The 23,147-nt window shown below is 41.8% G+C and overlaps 1 protein-coding gene across 3 annotated transcripts in view; it reads right to left on the reverse strand.

Moving 5' to 3' along the window:
- Positions 1-23,147, reverse strand: part of LOC106562145 (immunoglobulin superfamily DCC subclass member 4) — a 63,839-nt gene that overhangs the window by 36,297 nt on the left and 4,395 nt on the right. For all 3 annotated transcript variants that reach the window (XM_045689095.1, XM_045689094.1, XM_045689093.1), the window contains exon 2: positions 1,686-2,006. In XM_045689095.1, the coding sequence (XP_045545051.1) occupies positions 1,686-2,006 (321 nt within the window). The remainder of the gene's footprint in view (positions 1-1,685; positions 2,007-23,147) is intronic.

A 23,147-nucleotide genomic window follows, 5' to 3' on the forward strand; every position in this document is an offset into this window, starting at 1 on the left:
CAAGACCAAAGAGCTCTCCAAGGATGCCAGGTACAAGATTGTAGACCTACACAAGGCTGGAATGGGCTACAAGACCATCGCCAAGCAGCTTGGTGAGAAGGTGACAACAGTTGGTGCGATTATTCACAAATGGAAGAAACACAAAAAAACTGTCAATCTCCCTCGGCCTGGGGCTCCATGCAAGATCTCACCTCGTGGAGTTGCAATGATCATGAGAACGGTAAGGAATCAGCCCAGAACTACACGGGAGGATCTTGTCAATGATCTCAAGGCAGCTGGAACCAGTCACCAAGAAAACAATTGGTAACACACTACGCCGTGAAGGACTGAAATCCTGCAGCGCCCGCAAGGTCCCCCTGCTCAAGAAAGCACATATACATGCCCGTCTGAAGTTTGCCAATGAACATCTGAATGATTCAGAGGACAACTGGGTGAAAGTGTTGTGGTCAGATGAGACCAAAATGGAGCTCTTTGGGATCAACTCAACTCGCTGTGTTTGGAGGATGAGGAATGCTGCCTATGATCCCAAGAACACCATCCCCACTGTCAAACATGGAGATGGAAACATTATGCTTTGGGGGTGTTTTTCTTCTAAGGGGACAGGACAATTTCACCGCATCAAAGGGACGATGGACGAGGCCATGTACCGTCAAATCTTGGGTGAGAACCTCCTTCCCTCAGCCAGGGCATTGAAAATGGGTCGTGGATGTGTATTCCAGCATGACAATGACGCAAAACACACAGCCAAGGCAACAAAGGAGTGGCTCAAGAAGAAGCACATTAAGGTCCTGGAGTGGCCTAGCCAGTCTGCAGACCTTAATCTCATAGAAAATCTGTGGAGGGAGCTGAAGGTTCGAGTTGCCAAACGTCAGCCTCGAAACCTTAATGACTTGGAGAAGATCTGCAAAGAGGAGTGGGACAAAATCCCTCCTGAGATGCGTGCAAACCTGGTGGCCAACTACAAGAAACGTCTGACCCCTGTGATTGCCAACAAGGGTTTTGCCACCAAGTACTAAGTCATGTTTTGCAGAGGGGTCAAATACTTATTTCCCTCATTAAAATGCAAATCATTTTATAACATTTTTGACATGCGTTTTTCTGGATTGTTTTGTTGTTATTCTGTCTCTCACTGTTCAAATAAACCTACCATTAAAATTATAGACTGATGATTTCTTTGTCAGTGGGCAAACGTACAAAATCAGCAGGGATCAAATACTTTTTTCCCTCACTGTATATACTGTATTCTGTACCATCTACTGCATCTTGCCTATGCCGCACGGCCAACGCTCATCTATATATTTGTATGTACATATTCTTATTCATCCCTTTACATTTGTGCGTATAAGGTAGTTGTTGTGAATTTGTTAGATATTACTGCACTGTCGGAACTAGAAGCACAAGTATTTCGCTACACTTGCATTAACATCTGCTAACCATGTGTATGTGACCAATAAAATGTCATTTGATTTGACACCTGTTCCCAGGACACCACTGGTGTGGCTGACCAGCCACACAATCAAACTCTTGTCTGAGACAGAGGAGATCCAAGCACGGAAATCCCCCTGAGGAATGTGGCTGTGCTCCTATGTGGGGACACCAGACTATCATGCCATTCCATTTGAGTCTGACCCTGGTGGAGTTGAGCGGGCACAGCCCCGCCCTGTCTGAGAAACAGTAATACTCACTGGCCAGGTAAACGGTGATGGTGCGGCTGGTCAGAGCTCCAAAAGGGCCGGCACTCACACAGCTGTAGCCCCCCTCCACCCCTTGAGGCGTCCGGCCATCCACAGAGGTGGGCAGCACCAGCAGTGAGCCATTGGCCAGGGTCCTGAGGGAGTCCCCTTCCCCCTCCAGTACGGGGAGACCATCCTGCAGCCAGGTGATGTTGAGGGGCGTGTCCAGGGGCGTGGCCCCCAGGTGACAGTCCAGCAGCAGAGGCTGTCCTGGCTCCAGCACCACGAGGACAGGCCCCGCCCCACAGCTCAGCTCCACCGTCACAGGCTTCTCTGGAGGGGGAGAGAAGGGGGGAGAGAGAGTTAGACTCCAAATCCTGACATGAGTGGTCTGAGATTAGTGTGCATGGTGAGACAGGTCCGCGGGAGAGATGGAGGAGGGAGATAAGGAATAAAGGGGCGAAACAAGGAAATGTCAAATTACTACAAAACACGCAACTGCTTATCTTTAGAATGCTTTAAGGTTCTTCCGTGTAGTTTGTACATTCCAGTGTTCATCTTTGGCTGTATGCATATCCCCGTTTACAGCGGCATAGGTGAACTTCACATCCTGTTGATCAACCTGTGTACTGTCAGGTTTACGGAGTTGTAATATGTCCAGAAAAGTGTTGGGCAAACAACAACCAACAATCATACATTTTGAAGTCAGAGACTATTCCCAGACCGAAAAGTCCAAAAACACAGAATATTGCAAGCAACAGATGAGAATTTGTACAGTGCATTCGAAAAGTATTCAGACCCCTTCGCTTTTTCCACATTTTGTTACATTACAGCCTTATTTTAAAATGTATTAAATTTTAAAAAATGAATCTACACACAATACCCCATAATGACAAAGCGAAAACTGTTTTTTATAAATGTTTGTTAATTTATAAAAAATAAAAAACAGAAATACTTCATTTACATAACTATTCAGACCCTTTGCTACGAGACTCAAAATTGAACTCCGGTGCATCCTGTTTCCATTGATCATCCTTGAGATGTTTCTACAACATGATTGGAGTCACTCTGACAGAGTTCCAGAGATCCTCTATGGAGATGGGAGAACCTTCCAGAAAGACAACCATCTCTGCAGCACTCCACCAATCAGGCCTTTATGGTAGAGTGACCAGAAGGAAGCCACTCATCAGTAAAAAAGGCACATGACAGCCCACTTGGAGTTTGCCAAAAGGCACCTAAAGGACTCTGACCATGAGAAACAAGATTCTCTTGTCTGATGAAAGCAAGATTGAACTCGTCGGCCTGAATGCGTGGAGGAAACATGGCACCATCCCTACTGTGAAACATGGTGGTGGCAGCATCATGCTGTGGGGATGTTTTTCAGCGGCAGGGACTGGGAGACTAGTCAGGATCGAGGGAAAGATGAACGAAGCAAAGTACAGAGAGATCCTTGATGAAAACCTGCTCCAGAGTGCTCAGGACCTCAGACTGGGGAGAAGGTTCACCTTCCAACAGGACAACGACCCTAAGCAAACAGCTAAGACAACGCAGGAGTAGCTTCAGGACAAGTCTCTGAACGTCCTTGAGCGGCCCAGCCAGAGCCTGGACTTGAACCCGATCGAACATCTCTGCACCACTCCCCATCCAACCTGACAATGCTTGAGAGGATCTGCAGAGAAGAATGGGAAAAACTCCCCGAAAACAGGTGTACCCAGCTTGTAGCGTCATACCTAAGAAGACTCGAGGCTGTAATCACTGCCAAAGGTGTTTCAACAAAGTATAGAGTAAAAAGTCTGAAACTTATGTAAAATGTGATATTTCAGTTTTTGTATCTATTGTTCTGTATAGTTGGTGTCAGTGGATCTCCTTCTGTTGTTTGGCTGAAAAGCCACGATCAATGTACCGTATAGAACTGTCTCATAGTGAACATACTGTTCATGTCAAGAGATCCATGTGGCTAGCCATACAGGAACATAACTGAACATGCACATCTCATTCACACTCATCTCATACACACCACCCCCCCCACACACAAACCCGGGTGGGTTTCCCTCTGGTTCTGTTTTGAGAGAGGCCTTGGATTAATTAACTTAATGGGAGATGGAATTGTTTCCTTGATTAAATGGGGGCTGACCCTCCACCCCTGTCTCAGAGCAGGATAATGCTCTCAAAGCCTCCACTACACACACACACACCCTGGCATACATCTACCACACAAACACAAAAAGCTCCAGTGTCCCTATTTGTGGGCATCGGTTTTTTGTTGTTGTGTGTGTGTGTGTGAGTGTGAGTGTGAGTGTGAGTGTGAGAGAGAGAGTGAGAGAGAGAGAGAGAGAGAGAGAGAGAAAGAAAGAGACAGCACCTGAAAGCAGCAGTGTGCTGTTCTGTTATCCAGAGGTGTTCCTGGGATGAATAAACACAGCAGAGGAGTTGGCCTACTTTTCATCAGCTAATAAAAGAGGGCTGCCTGCTGTATGTCTGGCAGCTGTAGCCAAGGCACGCTCAGTCACCCCAGCTCACCTCCACTGCTCCTCTCTCTTCTCCTCCATTTACACTAATTAGGTCTTATTAAGTCATTAACCTGTTGGGGCTAGGGGGCAGTATTTTCACGGCTGGATAAAAAAACGTACCCGATTTAATCTGGTTACTAATCCTACCCAGTAACTAGAATATGCATATACTTATTATATATGGATAGAAAACACCCTAAAGTTTCTAAAACTGTTTGAATGGTGTCTGTGAGTATAACAGAACTCATTTGGCAGGCAAAACCCTGAGACATTTTCTGACAGGAAGTGGATACCTGATGTGTTGAATTACCTTTAAGCCTATGCCATTGAAACACACAGGGGTTGATTAATGTTTTGGCACTTCCTATTGCTTCCACTAGATGTCACCAGCCTTTACAAAGTGTTTTGAGTCTTTTACTGTGAGATCTGACCGAACAAGAGCCATGGAACGGTGATGGCCGATTAGACTCTGGCGCGAGTTCATGTTGGGTACCTTCGTTCCAATACGTTATAAAAGAGAATGCATTCGTCCACCTTGAATATTATTCATGTTCTGGTTAAAAAAGGCACTAATGATTTATGCTATACAACGTTTGACATGTTTGAACGAACGTAAATATATTTTTTCCCCTCGTTCATGACGAGAAGTCCGGCTGGCTTAGATCATGTCCTAACAACACGGAGCTTTTTGGATATAAATGATGAGCTTTTTTGAACAAAACTACATTCGTTATGGACCTGGGATTCCTGGAAGTGACATCTGATGAAGAGAATCAAAAGTAATGGATTATTTACATAGTATTTTCGATTTTAGATCTCTCCAACATGGCCGTTTGTCTGTATAGCAAAGCATATTGTTTCTGTGCGCAGTGCTCAGATTATTGCAAAGTGTGATTTCCCAGTAAGGTTATTTTTAAATCTGGCAAGTTGATTGCGTTCAAGAGATGTAAATCTATAATTCTTTAAATGACAATATAATATTTTACCAATGTTTTCTAATTTTAATTATTTAATTTGTGGTGCTAACTTCGTGTTTATATGTGGAAGGGATTTTCCCTAACTCAATTCGTATTGAAGCCGCCCTTTATCACTTTTTTAATATTTTTTTTTTGAAATCGGACAACGTGGTTAGATTAAGGAGTTTTAAAGGTATTTTTTTAAAATTTTATTTTTCATTTATTTGTTTCAAATTTCCCTCCCGCCCATAGCCCCAAGAAGTTAAACCATTTGCTGCCATTTCCCTGCCAGAGGTTTTACTGGACCCTTCTGTGTGGAAGCCATTACCCCACATACACACACAATGACCCACACTACCACCTCCAGCTACAGTAATCACATCAACTACCCTGTGAAGAGAGACAGACCACAACATATTACTGCACTGAGACACAGAGTTATCATCACTCAGAGATGTTATGCCTGTCCAGTACGGATGGCGAGTAGGGGGGCTATGAGGTATCCATCTGAGCATGTGCAGTAGAGTCGGGGCTAAGGGGGCTGGGGTCCACTCCAGAAGACCCCTGCTGGGCATTCATACTGAGCCATGGTGAATGGACAACATGGCAGGGAGCTCCAAGCGTACACGCACACACCATTGATTTCAAAGTTTAACAAACTATACAACTCTATGCACAAATACTCTTTTTTTTTTAAATCCACAGAAACATTTACCCCCCAAAATATTTTTTTGCTTTGGGAGGGTTGTGACTTGTTTTTATTGGGCACAGAGGAGGAATGTAGTGCATTTCTTTCCCTGGTTAACATTGCTCTTTTGCAGGTTTTACTATATAATGTATATCAATTCCATCCTAGCCACATTTCCTCATCTGCTTGCATGCTCCTCCCCTATATCAAGGTGCATTGGTACTTCCCTTATGCACTATGCTTTTCCACATGCTATTTTGTACAATACCAAAGGTCAATATAGTCTACCAGTCTGTCTATCCTGCCCTCTGTCCATCATTCATAGTGACAATACCAGTAGGTGGATCGTTTGTGGATCGTGGATCGTTTGGCAGCAGAGAGGCCAGGTGCATCATTGAGCATGAAAGAACAGTAGACATGAGACACACAGCTCAAAAAGCTCTGCTATTGATCTTGTTAAGTTAAGGGACAACACCATTATCCTAGACTAGCCTACAACACCACAATGTGATGAATAATTGCATTATTGTTTTCAAGCGAGTACAAAATTTGAATCTAGGTTTCAGTGAAAAATGTCATTTGAATAATGGCGCAAAAGCCCTGTGATTTGAATGTTTCATTCCATTTGGATCAGTTGTAGGTCTACTTTCTGCACTTTATAAAAGGTCCAGAAAGGCACAGTAGCAGGTCAGTCTTGCTGTATTTTTACTTCCGATGCTGAGATGCTCTGTCTGCTGCAGATCATCATTCACCCAAATTGTCATACAGTAATGTGGCCACATGCTCCCGGCAGGCCCAGTTATTCAGGAAAGTTTAACATGCGCTCTTCCTCCTCTCCAATCCGGGCGGCTCTTCCTCAAACACCTATAATTTAACGCCTTAATATAGCCTACATATTTGTAATTTAACTTTTTAAATGTATAACCTTTTAGATATGTGTCAAAAACACAACCAGTCACAATGTGTTAATCTGATTAGGGTACTTGTAAAGTCTCCTGCAGGCATGTGGAGGTTCGTCCAAAATATCATTCCAGCATCCTCAAAATCACTTGACATGAACCAGTTTTCCATCCAAACTTTTTATGTGAGTAAAGTTGCTATATGTCGGATAAACTCGTTTCCACTGCTCCAGAGTCCAATAGCGGTGAGCTTTACACCACTCCAGCCGACGCTTGGCATTGTGCATGGTGATCTTAAGCTTGTGTGCGGCTGCTCGGCCATGGAAACCCATTTCATGAAGCTCCTGATGAACAGTTCTTGTGCTGACTTTTCTTCCAGAGGCAGTTTGGAACTCGGTAGTGAGTGTTGCAACCGAGGACAGACAATTTTTACTCGCTACGCGCTTCAGCACTAGGCGGTCCCGTTCTGTGAGCTTGTGTGACCTACCAATTCACGGCTGAGCAGTTGTTGCTCCTAGATGCCATTGGACTCTGGAGCAGTGGAAATGGGCTCTCTGAAATGATGAATCACAGCATTTATAGTTGACTGGGACAGCTCTAGCAGGGCAGAAATTTGACGAACTGACTTGTTGGAAAGGTGGCATCCTATGACGGTGCCACGTTGAAAGTCACTGAGCTCTTCAGTAAGGCCATTCTACTGGCAATGTTTGTCTATGGAGATCGCATGGCTGTGTGCTTGATTTTGTACACCTGTCAGAAACGGGTGTGGCTAAAATAGCCGAATCCACTAATTTGAAGGGGTGTCCACATACTTTTATATTTATAGTGTACTTTTCAACATCGATGGTCGGTGCTCAGTGGGTGAGAATGCTAGTTAGAGTAAGTGGAAAGAGAGGGGGCTCATGGGTATGTGTCAGTAAGAGCTGGGAGAGGTGACATTAACTGGAGGGGAGAGAGAAAGGGAGGTTGTCCAGACTCATACTGTTATTACACTCTTGGTTTGACCGCCAGACAACAGAAACACAAAGAAAACAGTTATGAGCTGAACACAACAGTATGCCAGTGGAAGGGAGGACAGTAGCAGGTGACCCAACTGTGGTTTGTCACTATTATGATTTCCAATTGTAGCAATTGCAGATTATTTGGTAATTCCTTTAAAATTCGTAATTCCGTTACCAAATTGGTAACCATTTATGGTAGCTCTACCATTACGTGTTACTTCTGTGTACTTTCATTATCCTCCCTCCTGAGCATGGGCCCTCAGACCATCAAAAGGTTCTACAGCTGCACCACTGAGAGCATCTTGATTGGTTGCATAACCACTTGGTATGGCAACTGCTGTGCATCTGACCGCAAAGCGCTAAGTGCTTCCGTGGGAAGATGGAGGTGGGAGTGCTGCAATTTAGCGCTACAGATGGCTATATGCCCACGCTACAGACGGCTACATCAGTCTGCTAGTAAAGGACTAGTAAAGGCCCAGTGTAGAGGTCGACCGATTATGATTTTTCAACGCCGATGCCGATTATTGGAGGACCAAAAAGGCCGATGCCGATTAATCGGTCGTTTTTTATTTCTTTATTTGTAATAATGACAATTACAACACAGAATGAACACTTATTTTAACTTAGTTTTTCTTGATTGTTTACACACATTTTCTGAAAGCATGCCTCATATTCTCAGAACTTTACACACAAATCAAAAAACACACACACAAATGGGCAAAACCCCTCAATTCTCCAGCAAAATGAAACTTTACATTCAAAACAATGTTATTTCTTATCAAAATGGTATTTTGTTTTCAAATGACACACAAACCATCATATGAATTGACATTTATAAGAACCAGTTGAACACTGATGTGCTCAATGTTAAACACTATGATGAATGGAAAACACTTCTTCTCCATTCATCATAATGACTTAGGCCTTTTTTTGGTTCAGTGTTGCCATTACTACAGACAGTACATATGGCTTCCCTGTGGCTCAGTTGGTAGAGCATGGTGTTTGCAACGCCAGCATGGTGTGTGCAACGCCAGGGTTGTGGGTTCGATTCCCACGGGGGCCAGTACAAAAAAAAAAAAATGCATGAAATGTATGAAGTGTATGCACTCACTAAGTTGCTCTGGATAAGAGCGTCAGCTAAATGACTAAAATGTAATGTAAATGTAATAAGTGTGTTGTAAAATATTTGAGAGTATTGTTTTTATACTCAGAACACACAAATACACAGTAAAAAATATATTTTATTTTTCCCACAAAAACAATGTACACAGTGTACATCCCATTCCCAACCAACACAAAGTTGCACATACAGTGGTCTACATACAAAACAGAAGAATTTAATGTATACAGTTACAGTAAAAAATAAAAAAAAAAAATTGAAACAAAAAACTATGCTGCATCCTCTCTTCTGTTGCGGTCTGGCCGCAGCACCTTATCCACATCACAAGCAATGTTTTCCCTGGCCAAGCAGCGGGGGAAATATCGCCTAGCATGGCGATTCCAGCCATGAAAAGCATCAGCTGCTATATCTCCACATGCGTCTTCCATAGCTTGGAGAAGAGCTATACGCGTTTGTGGATTTCGGTCATACACTTTCCTACTCCAGGCAGAAAAAAATTCCTCAATAGGATGTAGGAATGGAGAATACGGAGGGAGATAAACAACTAAAACGCGTGGGCAGTGAACCAGTTACGAACCAGAGCAGCCCTGTGGAAACTTACCTTGTCCCAAATGACAACGTACCTGAGCTGCTCTGGGCCATCTACCTGATCTGGTGGAATGAGTGTGTTGTGTAGGGTGTCCAGGAATGTGATCAGATGGGCGATGTTGTAGGGGCCAAGGGTAGCATGGTGATGGATGACGCCGTGATGGGTAATCGCTGCACACATTGTGATGTTCCCTCCGCGCTGGCCAGGGACTTGAACAATGGCACGCTGGCCGATGATATTCCTTCCCCTCTTTCGTCTTTTTGTGAGGTTGAATCCAACCTCATCAATGAAGATGAACTGGTGCTCCACTGCAGCCACCTCTAGCTCAAGGACTCTGAAACACACATGACAATATCAGAAATAGACATGGAGTGGTCACTATTGTGAAGCACAATCATTATGATTACAATACTGAAATATGTATAATTTATAGTGTTGAGAGTATGCATCAATTGTGGGATTGTATAGGACTCACTTGCACATAGTTATATCGCAATTCTTTGACTCTTTCTGAATTGCGTTCAACTGGCACCCTGTAGACCTGCTTCATTCTGAGATTATTTCTGCGCAAGACACGGTCCAGTGTTGATAAGCTTACCCTATCAATATTTTGAAATATCTCATTGTTTTCTATTATTTTTCTTTGTATTTGCCGTAATGTTATGGCGTTATTTTCTAGGACCATGTTCATGATTTCAGTTTCCTGTTCAGGAGACAGAACACGTTCCCGACCACCTTGTGTTGGTAATCTTTCAGCTCTGCCAAACAAATAGTAAAATACTGTAAATACAAAGTAGGAATACATTTCCCAAATACTTGAAACATACTTTATTTTTACAGTCCTACAGAACAGTCCACAGGCAATACTGTACTACTGTACTCATTGAGTACTGTATTGATATGCAGTACTGCAATTTTCTAGTGAGAGTAGATTTCTTACCTATTCTCATTTCGGAATGTCCGGATGATGGATGCTACAGTGTACCTGCTCAAATTTGGCTGTACTCTTTGCCCAGCCTCCCTCATTGTTAGACCATGGTTGACCACATGATCAACCAAAGTGGCTCGGATCTCATCAGAGATTACGGTCCTTGGCCTTCCTCGTCCTCGTCCTCCCCGTCCTCCTCCTCTTACTCTCACTCCTCTGGCTCTGCCTCTGTTTCCAATGTTGGCATCCATTGCTCCAAAACAGAAGAGCTCACCTGTTGCCCTTTTATGCTAAAGCTCTGATTGCTAATTGTAAAAAACTGTGTGACAGGTGTTTGCCCATGTGATGAGTCAGTGTGCATATTTGAATGGCAGTGTGTTCATTGTGAAAATAAGAGATTTTCTGCATGAAAATTGTGCCAAATGCAAAGAATTGTGTGTAGTGTTTTGAAAAAAGTGTGTTTTAGAACTGCAATTTGAGTGTAAAGCAGGAATTGTGCTTGTAGTTTAGCAGCATTGGTTCAGGGGGTTGGTGCATGAGTTACATGTTGTGGTCATTCTGTCTCAAGTACCAGTATGTGTGTGTAAACAATTGAGAAAAACTGTAATATAATACATAAATAAAATCAATTTAGCCTCAAATAAATAATGAAATATTTTCAATTTGGTTTAAATAATGCAAAAACAAAGTGTTGGAGAAGAAAGTAAAAGTGCAATATGTGCCATGTAAGAAAGCTAACGTTTAAGTGCCTTGCTCAGAACATGAGAACATATGAAAGCTGGTGGTTCCTTTTAACATGAGTCTTCAATATTCCCAGGTAAGAAGTTTTAGGTTGTAGTTATTATAGGAATTATAGGACTATTTCTCTCTATACGATTTGTATTTCATATACCTTCGATTATTGGATGTTCTTATAGGCACTTTAGTATTGCCAGTGTAACAGTATAGCTTCCGTCCCTCTCCTCGCTCCTACCTTGGCTCGAACCAGGAACACATCGACAACAGCCACCCTCGAAGCAGCGTTACCCATGCAGAGCATGGGGAACTACTCCAAGTCTCAGAGCGAGTGACGTTTGAAACGCTATTAGCGCGCACCCCGCTAACTAGCTAGCCATTTCACATTGGTTACACCAGCCTAATCTTGGGAGTTGATAGGCTTGAAGTCATAAACAGCGCAAGAGCTGCTGGCAAAACGCACGAAAGTGCTGTTTGAATGAATGCTTATGAGCCTGCTGGTGCCTACCACCCCTCAGTCAGACTGCTCTATCAAATATCAAATCATAGACTTAATTATAATGTAATAAACACACAGAAATACGAGCCTTAGGTCATTAATATGGTCGAATCCAGAAACTATCATCTCGAAAACAAAACGTTTATTCTTTCAGTGAAATACGGAACCGTTCCGTATTTTATCTAACAGATGGCATCCCTGAGTGTAAATATTGCTGTTACATTGCACAACCTTATAATTATGTAAAAGTCTGGCAAATTAGTTCGCAACGAGCCAGGCGGCCCAAACTGTTGCATATACCCTGTTTCTGCGTGCTATGAATGCAAGAGAAGTGACAATTTCACCTGGTTAATATTGCCTGCTAACCTGGATTTCTTTTAGCTAAATATGCAGGTTTAAAAATATATAGTTCTGTGTATTGATTTTAAGAAAGGCATTGATGTTTATGGTGAGGTACAGTCATGCAACGATTGTGGGTTTTTTTTCGCAAATGCGCTTTTGTTAAATCATCCCCCGTTTGGAGAAGTTGGCTGTCTTTGTTAGGAAGAAATAGTCTTCACACAGTTCACAACGAGCCAGGCGGCCCAAACTGCTGCATATACCCTGACTCTGTTGCAAGAGGTGACACATTTTCCCTAGTTAACTAAATATGCAGGTTTAAAAATATATACTTGTGTATTGATTTTATGAAAGACAATGATGTTTGTGGTTTGGTACACGTTGGAGCAATGACAGTACTTTTTCGCGAATGCGCACCGCATCGATTATATGCAACGCAGGACAGGCTAGATAAACTAGTAATACCACCAACCATCTATAGTTAACTAGTGATTATGATAGTTTTTTTATAAGATAAGTTTAATGCTAGCTAGCAACTTACCTTGGCTTCTTACTGCATTCGCGTAACAGGCAGGCTCCTCGTGGAGTGCAATGTAAAGCAGGTGGTCAGAGCGTTGGACTAGTTAACCTCTATGGGCTAGGTGGGACGCTTGCGTTATTCAAATACCTCAAAAATGCAAAAACTTCAATTTTTCAAACATATGCCTATTTTACACCGTTTTAAAGAAGACTCTCGTTAATCTAACCACACTGTCCGATTTCAAAAAGGCTTTACAACGAAAGCAAAACATTAGATTATGTCAGCTGAGTACCCAGCCAGAAATAATCAGACACCCATTTTTCAAGGTAGCATATAATGTCACAAAAAACAAAACCACAGCTAAATGCAGCACTAACCTTTGATCTTCATCAGATGACACTCCTAGGACATTATGTTATACAATACATGCATGTTTTGTTCAATCAAGTTCATATTTATATCAAAAACCAGCTTTTAACCTCTATGGGCTAGGTGGGACGCTAGCGTCCCACCCGTGGTGCACTCCATCAACAGCAGGTGCATTTCAAGAGCGGCAAATTTGAATCCAAATAAATGTCAAAATTCAAATTTTTCAAACATACAACTATTTTACACCCTTTGAAAGATAAACATCTCCTTAATCTAACCACGTTTTACGATTTCAAAAAGGTTTTACGGCGAAAGCATAAATTTAGAGTATGTTAGGACAGTACATTTAAAAGAGTTGTGTGTAATGTTTTGTCAATTCAAAGACAGGGTCACCAAAACCATAAAACCAGCTAAAATGATGCACTAACCTTTTACAATCTCCATCAGATGACACTCCTAGGACATTATGTTAGACAATGCATGCATTTTTAGTTCTATCAAGTTCATATTTATATCCAAAAATAGCGTTTTACTATGGCATTGATGTTGAGGAAATCGTTTCCCTCCAATAACCGGCAGTCAAGTCAACACCACAAATTAAATAATTAAAATTAGAAAACATTGGTAAAATATTATATTGTCATTTAAAGAATTATAGATTTACATCTCTTGAACGCAATCAACTTGCCAGATTTAAAAATAACCTTACTGGGAAATCACACTTTGCAATAATCTGAGCACTGCGCCCAGAAAAATACGCGTTGCGATACAGACTAGACGTCATGTTGGGGAGATCTAAAATCGAAAATACTATGTAAATAATCCATTACCTTTGATTCTCTTCATCAGATGTCACTTCCAGGTATCACAGGTCCATAACGAATGTAGTTTTGTTCAAAAAAGCTCATCATTTATGTCCAAAAATCTCCGTCTTGTTAGCACATGATCTAAGCCAGCCGGACTTCTCGTCATGAACGAGGGGAAAAAATATATTTACGTTCGTTCAAACATGTCAAACGTTGTATAGCATAAATCATTAGGGCCTTTTTTAACCAGAACATGAATAATATTCATGGTGGACGAATGCATACTCTTTTATAACGTATTGGAACGAGGGTACCCAACATGAACTCGCGCGCCAGGTGTCTAATGGGCCATCATCGTTCCATGGCTCTTGTTCGGTCAGATCTCCCTCCAGAAGACTCAAAACACTTTGTAAAGGCTGGTGACATCTAGTGGAAGCAATAGGAAGTGCCAAAATATTCCTCAGCCCCTGTGTTTTTCAATGGGATAGGTTTAAAGGTAATACAACACATCAGGTATCCACTTCCTGTCAGAAAATGTCTCAGGGTTTTGCCTGCCAAATGAGTTCTGTTATACTCACAGACACCATTCAAACAGTTTTAGAAACTTTAGAGTGTTTTCTATCCAAATCAAACAATTATATGCATATTCTAGTTACTGGGCAGGAGTAGTAACCAGATTAAATTGGGTACGTTTTTTATCCGGCCGTGTCAATACTGCCCCCTAGCCCTAACAGGTTAAACGTAAGGTTGCAAGATTGAATCCTCGAGCTGACAAGGTAAAAATCTGTCATTCTGCCCCTGAACAAGGCAGTTAACCCACCGTTCCTAGGCCGTCATTGAAAATAAGAATGTGTACTTAACTGACTTGCCTAGTTAAATAAAGAACAATTTGAACATTTCATTTTTTACATTTTTTTAAACGCAAATCACTGTCCAAAAATACCGATTGTTATGAAAACTTGAAATCGGCCCTAATTAAAAATCAGCCATAAAATCGGCACCTCTAGCCCAGTGCACAATTATTTTCATTTATTCATTAAAAAAATATTCCAGATTTTTTAGGGGGTGATGCAACATCCTCAGCACCCCACGGCCCGGTACACTGGGGCAGAGCTCCCTGCCATCCAGGCCCTAAACTTGTCAAAAACTCCAGCCACCCAAGTAATAGACTGTTCTCTCTGCTACCTCATGACAAGCAGTACTGAAGTCTGGAACCAACAGGACTCTGAACAGCTTCTATCCCCAAGCCATAAGACTGCTAAATAGTTAACCAAATAGCTACTCTTTTGACTCAACACATACGCTGCTACTTATTATTATTATTATTATTATTATTATTATTATTATTATTATTATATCCTGTTGCCTAGTCACTTTCCCCTGACCTATATGTACATACAGTGCCTTCAGACAGTATTCACACCGGGAAATAGAAAGAGCGGGAAATACAACATGGATTCACTACACAGTCTATAATTATATTAATTGAAATGCTAATCCTTTGCACATGAACGGCCGCTCATTCGAGAATATATGCAATGTATATTTACGCCCGTATGTTCTCTCTTGGAATCATTGATCGTCCTGTAGGGTTCATCAGAGTCTCTGGTTAACTTTCATTGAAGTCACAAAGTCTTCGTGGTTGAATGTAGTTAGAATGGATACTTCAGATGCGTCGGCGGTTGTCTTTATTCTCGTCCTAGGTTTACATAATTTCTAGCTGCAGACTAGTAATTCGTGTCCAAGATTTGCTCTTATTCTGTAGGGATCGATAGTCTGAGTTTAACCATTTCCAGCCGTGTAACCAATGCTCCACGTGGTATAGTCTGGTCCTTTGGTAGAGTTGTAGTTTAACCTGTTGGGGATAGGGGGCAGTATTTGCACGGCCGGATAAAAAAACGTACCCGATTTAATCTGGTTACTACTCCTACCCAGTAACTAGAATATGCATATAATTGTTTGATTTGGATAGAAAACACCCTAAAGTTTCTAAAACTGTTTGAATGGTGTCTGTGAGTATAACAGAACTCATTTGGCAGGCCAAAACCTGAGAAGATTCCAAACAGGAAGCGCTCTCTCTGACTATTTCTTGGCCTTCTTGATCATCTCTATCCAAAACAGGGGATCTCTGCTGTAACGTGACATTTTTTGGATAGTGGTCGATCTGAGAACAATGAGACTGGGGCGCTCGTGCGCGAGACTCCACCATGTTTACATTTTCAGTCTTTGAACGAAAACAGGGTTTCCCGGTCGGAATATTATCGCTTTTTTACGAGAAAAATCGCATAAAAATTTGATTTTAAACAGCGTTTCACATGCTTCGAAGTACGGTAATGGAATATTTTGAATTTTTTTGTCACGAAACGCGTCGGGCGCGTCACCCTTCTTTACCCTTCGGATAGTGTCTTGAACGCACGAACAAAATGCCGCTATTTGGATATATCTATGGATTATTTGGAACCAAACCAACATTTGTTATTGAAGTAGAAGTCCTGGGAGTGCATTCTGACGAAGAACAGCAAAGGTAATCCAATTTTTCTTATAGTAAATCTGAGTTTGGTGAGTACCAAACTTGGTGGGTGTCAAAATAGCTAGCCATGATGGCCGGGCTATCCACTCAGAATATTGCAAAATGTGCTTTCACCGAAAAGCTATTTTAAAATCGGACACCGCGATTGCATAAAGGAGTTCTGTATCTATAATTCTTAAAATAATTGTTATGTTTTTTGTGAACATTTATTGTGAGTAATTTAGTAAATTCACCGGAAGTGTTCGGTGGGAATGCTAGTTCTGAACGTCACATGCTAATGTTAAAAGCTGGTTTTTGATATAAATATGAACTTGATTGAACAAAACATGCATGTATTGTATAACATAATGTCCTAGGAGTGTCATCTGATGAAGATCATCAAAGGTTAGTGGTGCATTTAGCTGTGGTTTTGTTTTTTGTGACATTATATGCTAGCTTGAAAAATGGGTGTCTGATTATTTCTGGCTGGGTACTCTGCTGACATAATCTAATGTTTTGCTTTCGCTGTAAAGCCTTTTTGAAATCGGACAGTGTGGTTAGATAAAGGAGAGTCTTGTCTTTAAAATGGTGTAAAATAGTCATATGTTTGAAAAATTGAAGTTTTCGGATTTTCGAGGAGTTTGTATTTCGTGCCACGCCTATCATTGGATATTGGAGCAGGTGTTCCGCTAGCGGAACGTCTAGATGTAAGAGTTAACAAGAAATTTGTGGAGTGGTTGAAAAATTAGTTTTAATGACTCCAACCTAAGTGTATGTAAACTCCCAACTTCCAACTGATATATATATATATATATATATATATATATAACACACACACATTCCGGACTCTGACATTGCTCGTTCTGATATTACTTAATGTCTTTATTTTTATTCTTTGGATTTGTGTGTATTGTTAGGTATTACTGCACTATTGGCGCTAGAAACATAAGCATTTCACTGCACCTGCAATAACATCTGCAAATATGTGTACGCGACCAATACAATTTGATTTGATTTGAGAGGGGTAGAGAGGCAGAGAGTGAGAGGTTAATGTTTCCACGCCTGCTGTTTAGTTATACAATACCTCACCCTTCTAATAACTTCTAGATGGTAGGAAATGGCAAGTCCTGCATAACAGAGTCACTGGGAGGAGGAGCCGAGACAGAGAGAGAGAGAGACAGCGAGAGAGACAGCGAGAGAGACAGAGACAGATGAAGAGTGAAATGTTCTGTTTCCTTCATATGAGAAATAGAGGCGAGAAATTTTAAACAGTTGGATAATGTATAGGACATGCACCAGTTGTCAAAAAAGACTCAATCAACTAGGTCTTTATAAAATAGATTCTCTACTTTCACTTGCATATAACACCCAAAATAGTGGTCTTTCTAGGATCTTTTGTGGTTTTATTTCATAGCAAAGCAAATGATAGGGCAACTTCCATACAGACACTGGTCATTCAATCAATCAACATCTGGATATGAATCTCGATTGTTATCAGAAACATTCACTGCACACAAACTGTGGCTCTTGTTTGACTAAATGGGCCATTTTTTCAATAGAAATAGTTTAAAACATTTGTCCATATCTATTCAGGAACGATAGATAGCATACTGGGATCTGCCACACAACAGCTGTTTTCTTGTTGAACCACGAATGTATGATGCATGGAAGAGTGCCTGTACTTTCGTGTGTTTATATCAGGGTTTCCATTAGGAAAATGTGGCGCCAGACATTTGACCGGTAGCATTTAAATTTACCAGACATTTAAGAGATTTACCGGACCCATGCATTGGATGTTTAACCTGATTAGGGCGTCCACCCACAGTGCTCAGAATGACACAAATCACATTTAGATTATGGTAATTAATCTTAACAGAACATGCAAGTCGAGGACGTCGTCCTATCCGAATTCCGATGCACAACTTGAAGATGTTAGAATAACTGTCCAATAATTTACCATCAAGACGAGTAGGTCCAATGAACAGCAAAATCACTATCCTATGTCAATCTACTATCCTCATAGTAGAAAAGTTAACCAATTCTATTGGTCTGCTTTTTATTTTGTGCGAGAAAGAAATAGCCTATTCCAAAACAGACTCTGGGACAGTTTCGGGACTATAGATCCCAAATTCATACAACAAGTAGGCCTAGACTACATCGCAAAAAAACATGAAAAAAAAGCAAAGAGGCTCATGCAACAGATCAGTACGTTTAGCTTAAAATCTTTATAAACTATTATTTATTCTCATTATAAGTGCAGCAATGCTATTATGGCTAACGGAAACCATGGTATGTGTGTTTGCACGTGTATGACTGTTTGTGCGTGTATGTTTGTGTGTGACTGTGCGCGTGCGTGTAAGTGTACATGTGTGTGTACGTACCCACAGGAGCAGGGAACATTATGTGCACTGCGCCAGCCCCACAGAATGGGTGCACAGAGACAGATGGGCTGATTGATAGCACTGTGCAAATGCAGTCTGACGATCAGCAGGACGTTGGAACATGCGTTTGCCCATGTTTGTGTGTTTGTGTCAGCATATACATAAAAAAATAAATGTAAAAAAAACTATGTGCACGAAGACAAAAGTGCTTACGCCTGCCTACTCACAGGAATATTAAATTATGTTTGTTTTTTTACAATTTGTGGTCCAAGTGGCGTAGCTACAGTAGTTTAAACACTGTGTGTGGCTTTGGAAAAGGTACCTACTAAGGTCCATATCTCATAATTATTACACAAATACCCGATATTGTATCTAAATGAATAACTGTACAATAAAGACATTTATCATAACAGGTATGCATAGGATGAAGGGTCATTAAAATCAGTTGTCAAACATTGCAGCAACGAGAAGGAGGAAAGTCCCAGGCAGCCATAAACCAAGGTAGGCAGGGAGGGACTCTCCAGTTTCACCACGCGCTAGGGAGCTCCGTGTACAATAACATTGACATGCCGACAAGTTTATACAACCAAACATACCTCACAATTGTCTACATATTTAACCTAATAGCTTTATCTGTGCCACCTACGGCCTGCTGAAGTGGGGTATAATGTTATCAGATTCTTCCCGGAGAAAAACGGAATCACTGTCGCCACTCTCTAGAGTAGGGCAAAGAGGTAAAGCACACACATTAATATCTCTCTCTGATGGGGAGGCAAGGGGACCTTCCCCTGTTAAACAAGAGCCAAAGTGTGTGCTAAGTCCCCATTTTTCCTCTAGGCCCGCATTATTAGCCAAATAATGATCATTCTACGCAATTAGACAGGCCCACTGGACTGAAGATCGACCAGCCCGTCTGGCATTTGCCAAAACTACCCTATGGCAAGTCTATTTCTGGCATACGACATGGAATATACTGCATATTGCCTTACATTTCACACAGTGGGGGTCATATTCGTTCTGCTCCATCTATGTACCTTGTCTTGCTCTGGACCAAACTACAACAATGGAGAAGTTGGGAAACACTAAACAGTACATTGCCTTGGTGGTGATTTTCAGTTTGATTCTCAAGAATAATATCCACATGCTGTAATTCCATCCAGGACAGGCTGAGTAGAGTTTGAGTCACACTGAGTGGAGAAAGGCACACAACCCCAGCAGCAGCTGCAGTGTCAGCTGCTGGCCGTTCCAGCTGCGCCCGCCAGCGGCTCAGCTACAGCACGATTCTCACAGTCACCCACATGAGGTTTCACACCGCTCTCAAGTTGGCACAAACTGGATTTATACTATTTATCACATTTATCATATAGGCCAGGCGTACAGTAAAGTGACCAATCATAATGCAGTTCCGGAGAGATAGCAGAGGCCCAGGGAGCTAGACTCTTTCCCACTCATGTTTACATTTATACTCAAAAGGACAGTCTGCAACATATTAACAATAGGAGGCATAGAGATAGAGAAAGAAAGAGAGAAACAACAGAGAAGAGAAACATGGCCTGAGCTAGCATTTGTTCCCCTCTAGTGCTTCATGACTGCTGGTGTGCTCGCTCTATGTACAGTACTCATCCATGCAAATCCTGGGCTGCTCCAATCACAGCCCTGTGCTCCTATAGGCTTTACAAAGGGCCTCAGAGCAGCATGGGGCTAGGGGCCTCGGTGCGGCCACATCAATGGGTCAACAACGCCAGCAACAAAACTAACATGGGACGGACGGGAGGCTGTAGGAGGGAAAAGCCCATCCAGGACAACCACAAGGTCATATACTGTAAAAAAAAAACAGAACTCCCCCCTGACGTTTTATTATTGTGTCTGTGAGATTTGATTTGATCAATTCAACCAAGTGGTTTCGGAGGGAGACACTTGATAGTATCACGAGGCAGTGATCAACATAACTGATAGAAACCGAGTGATGGTGTGTTATGAATTAAGATGATACATTGGTCATATACTGGTGAGAATGTTCTGTTTGCTGTTTTTTTAAAACTGGTTAAATTGCTATTTCTACCCTGTAGCCACCTTCAACTTACCACAGGAGAGATAAACTACATAATAAACGACTCACTTGCCTCTAACCAAATTTATTTGAATTTTTGAACAACTTAGTCCAGGTCATTTTTTGACTTTTAAGTGAAATATATACTTTTTGGGGGATTCTGTGCAGTTGTAAATCAAACAAATACGTGTGAACACCAAAAGTGTTTTCAATTTCAAAGAATTTTAGAATAAAGAGTGGTGCAAGGGGGACAATATATTTGACCGCAATTATACATACATACAGTACCAGTCAAAAGATTGGAGACACCTACTCATTCAAGGGTGTTTCTTCATTTTTACTATTTTCTACATTGTAGAATAATAGTGAAGACATCAAAACTATGAAGAAAAAAGTGTTAAACATATCAAAATATATTTGAGATTCTTCAAAGTAGCCACCCTTTGCATTGATGACAGCTTTGCACACTCTTGGCATTCTCTCAACCAGCTTCACCTGGAATGCTTTTCCAACAGTCTTGAAGGAGTTCCCACATATGCTGAGCACTTTTTGGCTGCTTTTCCTTCACGCTGCAGTCCAACTCATCCCAAACCATCTCAAAATGGTTTGAGGTCGGGTGATTGTGGAGGCCAGGTCATCTGGTTGGATTTGTGTCACATGCTACAGAGTTGTGTGTGTGTACTCTATACAACCTCTTACACCAAGTCCAATATAAGCCCCTAGCTGAACCCTTCCAGTCTCTTAAATTGGATGCAGCGTAAAATGACTGCCCCCTCTTACTGAAGCCACGGAAGTTCAAGGCCAAACGCGGTACTGCAGGCATTGTTAGCAGAAAACAGGATCCCTCATTACAGTGAATGGAAAAATGGCTATCTTCATGTAAATAAAATAAAAATACTCAACAATTATGTTACCAATAATTGCTTCTAATACACCAAACCGCACCCAAAAGAAGCTAAGGACAATTTAGTTGCTAATGGCAGCATACCGTGCCCCGGTCAGCCTTCAACTTGAGTTACTCAATAAGAAGGGGCAGCACTGAGCTAGCCTGCAACGTCTCTTACTGGAGCAGCTCAAACTGTGCATGTTATGTCTTCACATATGAATGGTGTCACATGATCAATGGCTTTGTCCATTCATATATACACTCATTGATTGGATTAAGCAATATGGTGAAAAATCCCACCTAGCATAAAATAGGGTTAATTAAGCAATAAGGCACCTCTGGGGTTTGTGGTATATGGACAATTTACCACGGCTAAGGGCTGTTCTTAAGCACGACGCAACGCGTATATTGGCCATACACCACAAACCCCAGAGGTGCCTTATTGCTATTATAAACTGGTTACCAATGTAATTAGAGCAGTTATAAGTAGATCTATAACATATTGTTTATACCCTTCTTATCTTTTCAGATATGCAAAAAGTATTTAGAGGTAGGGGAAGGGATGTATTTGGGCCCTACTCTGCACCTTGCCTACTCAATCAGGGTTCTCTCCCCTCCTCAGTCCCCCTCCCCACTACAAGCCCCACGCTACTCCTCCTTGGTCATGTGACTGAGCGGACAGCAGTGCGGAATGGAAGGAATGTGATCGCATGACTGTCTACCCAACCAGCGCCGTGAGGAAGAGACCCCGCTCTTACACACACAAATCACCATCACTGCCTAAAGCACACACACACAGAACAGAACAAAAACATGTAGCCTGTAGCTTGTGACTCGTTTACCACACAGACACGTCTTTTAACGGCTAAATTATCCCTTTAACACAGCTCACAAACCATAATGATCCAGAACAATCTAAAGTAAATATATTGCTGAAGTTACCATGTGGCATTAATCAATACAAAAATGAATCCATCAAATCAACTACTTTTCTTCAAGATAGCAGTATCGTCCTGTTAAAACTAACCGACAGTAGGCGGTGGGCACACAGCAGCAGCACCTGTGTTTTAACATTCAGCACCCTGGCTGTAGTGGAATACTCTGGGGATCACCTGACTGGACCCATCCCTGAGCTTGTGACAAACATATCACACAGCATATTGATCCTGGGCTGTTTATAGCTGGGGGGGGGGCATCAATACTCACAACACTCTCTCAAAAAGTCCCTTTGGCACTGATATGCTTTTCTAGAGAACATCAAAACTCCCCACAGCCAGTGGGAACCCCCCACAGCCAGTACTGGGAAATGGACTTGAGAGGGTCATGCAGTGCAGCAGTCATCCGTGACCGTGTAAAAGGAGTAGGCCGATGTGTTGTGGTTGATTAAATAATCATCCCAAACCGATTGCAGAGATGAGGCAAATAAGTACCTATGCATCACTTAAAAACCAATACGCCTTTTTTTAGTGCGGAGTTAGCTGAAGTGTAAAGGTTGTTTTGAGAAACTTAGAGGAATCCTAGACGTCAGCCTACAGAGATTTAGGTGCAGTCTAATTGAACAGAATGAGCTCTGCTCTTATCCCAGCTGGCAGCCATCAGAGCAGGGAAGGAGGCTTTAGAGACCAGACATCTCTAACAGTGCAGGAGGATGGATCTCAACATCATGACGTACGTTAATAATACAAATAA

The sequence above is a fragment of the Salmo salar genome, chromosome ssa11 (assembly GCF_905237065.1).
Source record: "Salmo salar chromosome ssa11, Ssal_v3.1, whole genome shotgun sequence".
NCBI classification, from domain to species: Eukaryota; Metazoa; Chordata; class Actinopteri; order Salmoniformes; family Salmonidae; genus Salmo; species Salmo salar.